The sequence below is a fragment of the Cariama cristata genome, unplaced genomic scaffold, assembly GCF_000690535.1.
Source record: "Cariama cristata isolate BGI_N322 unplaced genomic scaffold, ASM69053v1 scaffold42041, whole genome shotgun sequence".
Classification (NCBI taxonomy): Eukaryota; Metazoa; Chordata; class Aves; order Cariamiformes; family Cariamidae; genus Cariama; species Cariama cristata.
In genome coordinates, this window is record NW_009599452.1 from 34,037 (window position 1) to 42,621 (window position 8,585).

An 8,585-nucleotide genomic window follows, 5' to 3' on the forward strand; every position below is an offset into this window, starting at 1 on the left:
TATAAAGTGCATTGTGTGGAGTAAAATCCTAAGAAATAACAAACAATGTGTCTGCCTTCCACAGATGATTAATTTTGCTTAACAGCTGAACCATCACCCTCTTTGTCTTCTAGTTTTTAGTTCAGTGTTACCTAGGCTGAGAAAGGCCAGCCAGATGTAAGCAAAATTATTGTAAACTGAGACATTTTTGTAATATGCTGTTAAGGGAGAGTTAAGAAAACCAGTATCAAGACACTGTCCAGTTGGGGTGTGTAAATATTATTGTGTGCTTCTTGGCCCATTTAGCAAATACTTTCTTTTCCGTGATAAACCTATGGCCTCCATATGGAGCATTTTCATGCAGAAAGTATTCCTCACACTCATCTCGTCCTGGCTCGTAATAGTGGTAGGGAACTTTACGAAAGCCTTCTGACCTAGGGAAAAAAAAAGATACACTTGAGTATTATTTACATGAAAAATTAATTAATACTACATTTCCATGAAAAATTAATATATACTATACCTGAATTATCTGAAATCCTTTCCATGTGTCAGCACCTGAGCTCCTTTGCTAAATTGTATAAGGGTTTTCATTACACCATGATTTCTATGAATTTTCCTACAGAAAATGAAGCTAAGTGTATCTCTCAACACGCACTGACCTTATCAGTCAGTAAGAAGCTGATGGGCTGGCTCTTATGGGTACTGCACATTTTTTTTAACCTGGGAGAACTCAGTCCATAAGGGTCCATCCCTAAGCAAAGTCTTCTCATTGGATAGTCCCAGCTCTTGAAACTGGTCCTTGAACTGGCTGAATAAGGCAGTTATAAGAATAATATACTTTATAAGTAGGTAATACAGTCAGAATTGCAGCTTTAAGGAAACCCATCCTTCTCTGCTGCCAACAGACTGAAGTGCTATCATGCTCTTTACTGGTTTTACATCAGGGCTATGTAATGCCAGCTTGGCTGAACTCTGTGAGGACAACTTTAGTCCTGTCATCTCTCATCTCAGGGCGCCTACTGTGTTTTCATAAACAAAGAACAACATATGTTCGTTCCATCTGGATGACTCAATCAGTGAGATCCGCAAGTTCTGAAAAGTCAGCCTTTAATGTTAAGATACCCTAATTAAACAGCTGTGACTCAAATTCCTTTTTTTTTTTTTTTTTTTGTTTTTAGGGTCTGCCAGGAATGAATCTCACACTGGAGTGACATGGAAAACACAGAATGTGGAGTGAGGATCTGCACAAAGACTTTAGGAGCTGAGGACCCACTGGACTGGTTAGATGCAAGACTTGAACCAGCCTAGGTACAGAAGAATAGATTTGCACTAGTATCATACATTGTTTATGACATTTCCTACTTTTCTGAATGAGGAATAGTTTCATTTTGTATTTTTCTACCATACACTGTAGATCAAAGCAATTAACTTCGACTTTTAAGAATTGTGTTTAGAGTTATACTTCTGACAATAGGATTAATCCATTGTCGCTGTAAGGTTGCTATCAGTAGTTGGTTGGAATTTATGTCAGTTTACTGTGATAAAGCTTGCAGGACTTGTTTTATTATCTAATTAGAAACCCCCTACTACTCAAAACAAGCCATATATAACCTAGAAAGTTCAAGTAGGTTGCTCAGTGGTGGTGAAATGTAATTTCAGGTAACTATCCTGAGCTAATCAGCTTCCTTCACTTCCATGTGTATTTGGTATTCAAAGAACTAATATATTAGAATTTTCTCTATACATTTGTTTTAGCAGTAGAAGTACATTTTGTCAGTATGAACATACTTTGTTTCCAGCTAATTCAGAAACTGCAAAAGATCTTTGATTAAAAATAGTTCCTTATGACATCTGATGTTAGATTTTGTAAATGTTTTTATTTTATCAACAGCAAATGCCATATCAGGACTAAATCTGCTGACAATAGTGTCACATCGATGCAAAACACTGGGAAATGACTGCCTGATCCATTTTTTGGATTTATGATATTAAAATCAATTGTGAATTTTTGACAAGACATCGGAACTGTAGATGCATGAAAATAATTTCCTGTGATCTTACTTGCAGTAGGTGTCATTTATCATCCCATAGACGTGAATTCCATAGCAGGCATCCATAGCCAAAATTAAGGTAAACCAACCCGTACTGAGATATGAACCTGACTGGACTCTGTAAAAATACAACATACACAAAACAAATTGCAATGAGAAACTATCAACACTTTATCAAAGACATATAATCTATTACCTGGGACAAAAGGCATTAGGCAACTTGACAATCTGTCAAAACCATACAATTATTTTGAATTATTTATAGATATGCTCTCATTCTTCCCAGCTTGGGGCCTCAAGCTGTTGTCCACAGAAAAAATACCATGTTAAATATCCAAAGTCAAACAACGCATCTCCCATAAGACAGAAAATAATTTATTTTTACATCTGAAGACAGCAATTAGTAGAGTGTGTAAAATGAGATAAAGTTCACCAAAAAGCAAACTACTGGTAGAGTTTGTCCTCTCTGCATGTCAGTATGCACCATCTTCTTCCACAAGCGAAATCTTAATCTTCAGTAGGCTATTCTCACAGTATTCACACAGTAATGAAACTTTTAAGGACATTTCGGTAGAAAATCATGTAATACAGGGCTTTGAAAACCAAAATTCTGTGCATATCCCTTTATGTAAGTTTGTGTTATCATTCTTTAAGATAACATAGCAGAGGGAAAACACAAGAGGACAGTGCCCAGATTGATAACCTTTGCTCAAATAACTGGTTGCATTAAATCATTCCAAAAGTATTACCTGCATGAGTGACAACAAATGACGTGTAAGGATTTGGCCCACACTTCGGCTAGGTGAGCAAACATATGCATTGTTAACTAAAGACCAAATCCTGTTCACTCTAGTCATGCAAGTGTTACCAATGGGGGGCTGGGAGTCAAGAGAGCTACCCATATAACCTGCACAAGCAAGACTTACTACTTTAAAACCTCATAAGTAATAAGAACACACTTAGCCCTCACTGCTTACAAACTGGTTGAAGTCCAGCTTTGCGCACATATTGCTTTCAGTTTGACTGAAATGTTAATTTGATAATATTAAAATGATAAATAACTTGTCCAATTTCCAAAGAAAGATATCAGAGAAGTCATACAACCATCTTAATAGAGCCTCAACTTTGGCTCAGTTTGAGAGAGTTGGGTGTGAGTCAGAGGAGGGGATAATTTAGCTTAATGCCATATCTTTTAGCTCTTAGCTTTTGGGTACAGTAGGGAGCAGTCTGTTCTCTGTCATAAGCTAACGTAGCCTAAGGTGTGCACACAATTAAGTGTTGCTGCAAAAGAACTCTCAAGTAGGCCTATGTGTGAACCAGTTCTCCCCAACAACAAAATCTTCTGAAAAGATTTTCATCCTGGGGCAGGAATAAAATTTTCACGTGGAAAAAAAAATTATCATATAGCAACTTATCCAGCCCATAAAACCCAACTTCCGTGCGAGACAGAAGAACCAACCTCAGGTGTTTCTTCCTGGTTCAGAGCAAAAACATACTATGGTTTCCTGCCTCCCAGGTAAATCTGCCAATCAGTGGCTTTTGGCTCAGATTCTGTGTTACTTCCTTGCTCTTTCTTGTTGAAGTTTCACTAAATACTAATTAAGGTGATGGGTGAAAAAACAGTTGTACAACTGAGATTCAAATTCCCTCTCTGATTAACATCTTTTATTATGGATAGTAGAAAAATTCCAAGAGCTTTGCATTCCTAAAGAAACTCCAGTACACTCCAGTTTAAACATTTCTTTTTTTTTTCTACTCAAAAATTATTACCTCAACTTCCAGAGAGTTTTATTGTACTCAAGAACACTGAAAGTAGTTTGGGCTACATTTTTTCTTCCTTGCCCATGTCTATCATTCTTCATGGGTTAGCTGATGTGAACTTCTATCCCTACCTTTCCTGAAACGTCCTTTTCCTTGGGAAAATTCCCAAGTATCTGTTTAGCTGCATTTGTAAAGGACCATTCTGGAAACAATAAATAAAGAGTCTAAGTTAGCGCTGAAGAATGACAAGTAGGAACAAAAGGCAGGGTTCAAATACTGTGTTTCATTAGATGGACACCAACTATAATTGTGCTTCTTTACTTGACACCTTTACAGGCATGAAACTGTACCATTAGGATCTTCATTTTTTGAAACAGAATGTTCTGCTACTGCCTAGCAAAGAGAATTCCCAATCTGATTCATGTTATTTCAGAGTAACATTCTGCTATGATAAAAAGCTGCATTGCTTCTAACTTGCTTTCTGCTCGTGCACCAGAAGAACACTAGCCTTGAGCTTTTAAAGCCATTTAGAATCATAATAACCATTTACAAGAACACCATGAAGATCAGGACCCTTCCGATAATGGAGGTTTATTGGAGAGTACTATATTGACAGTAGCATCTGAAATTTGCTGTACTCAGGAGGAAAAAGGAATTTTAAAAAAGAATTAATCAATATTTCATGTCTTGTTTTAACACCATTGGTCCTTAGTCCTCTCGTCTATATACTACATTGGCAGGATAAATAAAAACAGCAGAGTAAGTTCCCAGATACCTTCCCTGGGAGATGAAGTACATCACAGAATACAGATTATATACTTTAAAACAAAGCAGTTACATTCCTCCCATTTTTTCCTCTGAAGATACATAGGGATACAAGGGAATATACTTAAGCAGTGGGGATTCTGGATGATTTGGTAATGCCTTAGAATTCAATCTGATACTGTAAACATACTTTCAACATTCTAATGAAAGCAATATTAGAAATGTGAAAACAATTTTAGCTGTCCCTAAAAAGTCATAAATCTCTGAATACCTTTTAAAATATCATCCCATAAAACTGTAGTGCAAAGCAATGCCTCAGCCCTTGCTATTATGCTAACACCGTGCACTCAATTTCTTTCTCTACAGGAGAGTTTTACATGGTTTTTGGCCAGGGCTTCTTGAGACTCATTAGAAAGAGTTCCTCTTGTTACTGTAATTGCATTCAAATTTCAAATTTTACACATTGAAAAGAATCCTCCATTTATGTGTAGCATAAAGCTATATTACTGCACAAATCTGAGGGAAGGAGGACATTAATCCCAATACAGGGAAAACAAAGAGTTTTTTAAAAATCATCTGTAGAACTACTATAGGCAAATCTGTTGTGATACATGCAGCAAATCCAAAATTGTTCCCTATGGCTCACAGTGACTTTTTCTTACACTCTAAAATTATTAGGGCACCAGATCTAGGCAGGAAATTGTCTCAACAGCTCAGGAGAAAATAATGCACTATTTTTCAAAAAATGCATTTTAAAAGATGATTTTGCTTTCAAGACATGATTTACAGCTGGATGCAGCAATAAAAAGGCAACGCTCACAAAAAGTTACTTTGTTTATCTTGAAAATGAAAGCTTATTTTGATACCTCCTACATTATTAGGATTCTTAAAGAAATGTTAGTTATTGGGATGTAATTCATTCTGCTAAATACCATCCAGCATTTCAGAAAAGTACATAGGCATATGCTTAACATTAAACACATGAAAAGACCAATGGAATCAACTTAATTAAGATGCTTGAAACAAAGTATATGCTTGCCTATCTTGCTCTAAAGTGAAGGTTTAAGTGCTTAAAATGTCATTATTTCATCTCAGAATATGAAAGTAATCTCCAAGATTAATAGTTATTTGAAAGTTTCAAGTCTCAAAACATAGAATTTGCATTTTTAGTAATGCTTTCCATAAACTCCAGAGGAAAGAACTGACTATAGTTTCTCACAACACCTTAAAAAGGAGACTTGCCTTCTATATTTTGGAAGGAAATGGTAAAAAACACATTTAGGATTGCTAGAATTGTAATGTGTGATACATAAAGTTTTAATTAAAAAGTAACTAAAATTAAAAGCAATTAGGCAGGGTTTATTTAGCCTTAGCTTTCCAGTATTCTACAAAAGGCATAAGAAATTGATATAAAGAAGATGGAATAGAGAGTGCCCCATAAAAATGTTGGTGACTGACATTCATCATCTTTGACATCTATAACCATGCTTTGATATAGCCTAAATGAAGGAAAAACTAGTTCTTTCTCTCATCAGGGGAAAGCAGAGGAACATCAAATATTTTCTTAATGATCAAGAGCAGGTGAGTTCAAATTGGGTAAAAGTTTTGTTGTCACTTGAGTTCTGATTTTACCATAGAATTCCAGGAAGTTCTTTTCTTTGTTCAATTGTTCCAGGATTTTTTATGTGCACAATCAATTCTAGCTCTATGGTTCAATGGACTGCAATTTCCAGTGGGGACTTCAGTGGTAAAAAAACAAAAATGAAAAAAAAAAGGTTGTTAAAGCGGAAATGATCAGTAGACAAGCAATTTCATGTCAATCTCATTGCAGAAAAGAATTTAGAAGCCTGTTTTTTAATTCTTTACTGGCAGAAATTAAAGAGCACAGAAGGTCAATTAAGAGTGTTAATTAAGAAGAAAAATGAAGAAATTTAGGACTTCAAGAAGCTGTTAAGTAACAGAGAGCTTGCCAAAAGCATTAACTAGACACTTTTCCTTTTTTGCTTCATTTCAAAATATTACAGTAAAATAAAATTCAACGATGACAGCTTGAAATGACAAGATTCTCCAGGCCAATTAATTGACAAAAAATTTTTTCTTTTCATAAAGGCTGTTTATAGATGCTAATCCTCAGATGACCCTCCTACCAAACTACTGAATCATCAGTAGCTTTATTTGCAGTCGCTTGTCAAGCCCCTTGATTAATAACTAACTATAAATAAGGGTACTGATCTAAACAAACTAAGAGACCTGTAATCCACAGAGTACAGGATTCATAATATGAGATGTCCTTCCAATATGCTAAAAGATTTGTAAAAACGATTCAAAATAAATAGAAGTATTTTCAAGAACTGTGTCAAGATTAGCTTAGACTGTGTTCAGGTAGACATGTCTCTGGTACTTGTTTGTATCTGCAGTGCATCAAGATACCATTAATCTTCTGGGAGAGGGTCAGTGTACTCCGGTTTTGCCTGGTTCCCTGCCACTTTCCCTGTGCCAGCCTCATCTGTGACTGACCCTCAGGGATGAGGGTAGCAGGTACATGGCCCCTCTGCACTCCCTTGTTAAAGACAACCAGCTTTTTTTCTCCCTGGGTTACTGTAGGCTTTTGCATTGCTGAATAACAGTATGTTTCCTTACAACTAAAAATATGGACAACTGATCTGCCAGCACAAACTGGTGATCCATTACTTAATTCTATACCAACCAAATTAATGCTACTATTGTACTTATATTGACTGAAATTTCTCTTTTTTTCTGAGGAAGCATTTCTGAATATAGCTGCTGAACAACTCTTCTTTGCCAAATTAAACGCCCACATTCCCCAAGTCACAGGTTTGGTCTATGCCTTCCTCTTCATATCAAAAGTAGACTTGTAAATGACAGATTAGAATGAGCTGACAGAAAAATGCCCCCACCTCTGAGAGAACAGCAAGGCTCATTTTCCTAGCACCTTTGAGGAGCACATATACTTTTCATGCCAGAAAGCTGTTTTCTTGAGAGGAGAAAAAGAAGTACATTTGGTACAGGAGAAGAGTAAGACTCTAAATGAGGAAGAGTATTAGCACCAGCCTAGATTTAATTCTGTTTTCTGTAAGGCTCGGTGCTTTGTTGCTAATAATTTCATTATATACTTTCTGCAGAAAAAGTAGCACAAGAAGAGCAATGAAGATGCAAGCATAGGGAATTGATTTCGCCTGGTCAAAATGGTTGCTATTTCTGCATTATAAAGATACCTGTTAGGCAGTTGTTTATCATAATTATTCATTCTTTTGTACGTGTGTGTTTGCACGCATGTGCTTGCTTTGTATTCTATAATGATGCAGGACATCTAATAATAAACACCCATGCCCCTCTAGCAGTAGGCAGACTGTCTCACGCATTCGAAAGCCCACACCGTGCTTCAGGTCATTCTGAAAAGTGAAACATTTATATATGGACAGATGTTTTATTATCCATCATGTATAGTTTTATGCAAAGCTTTAAAAAGTGGAATGCATTATGAACAACACAGACTACATTCTAGATTCAGACAGTGGCTGTGCCCAGCAAGATGTACCTGGGAATGGAGAAGTGATGCACTCCTGCCCGCCTAAATCTGATCTTGGTAGACCATCCTTACCATGAATCCTGAAAATAAACGGCAGTCAGGTGGCATAATGTCCAATTAATCTCTAGGAATATAGGTTTTCTAACTGTGTTAATACTGCACCAATGGAACACAGAGAAGAGTCCATTTTCAGTTGAATATGCTACAAACCCTAGGAGTAGTAAAGGCTACTCCTAGATCACAGACTAGTCCATGAGAATCTCCCTTCATAGTCTGATTTAAAAAGAGATGTAACAATTAATAAATCCTGTGCTAAAAAGACCTTGAAAAAAAGACAGGAAGGACACTTCTGAATGATCACAAAAGAAACGATGGCTTTGTATTTAACTGCATCTAATTAAAAAAAACAACCAACTATTTGACTTACTATTTACAATTTTTGGCAAGACAGGTGTCCTGGTTTGGCTAAAACAGGG

At 36.3% G+C, this 8,585-nt stretch overlaps 1 protein-coding gene across 1 annotated transcript; it reads right to left on the reverse strand.

The window, feature by feature from the left end:
* Nucleotides 1-226: 226 nt before the first annotated feature.
* Nucleotides 227-3,996, reverse strand: LOC104168912 (alpha-N-acetylgalactosaminide alpha-2,6-sialyltransferase 3-like; the record flags this gene model as incomplete). Its single annotated transcript, XM_009709675.1, has 3 exons — nt 227-413; nt 2,044-2,151; nt 3,926-3,996. Coding segments are annotated over 3 exons (366 nt in total), but the record flags the coding sequence as incomplete, so codon positions are not given.
* Nucleotides 3,997-8,585: the final 4,589 nt, after the last annotated feature.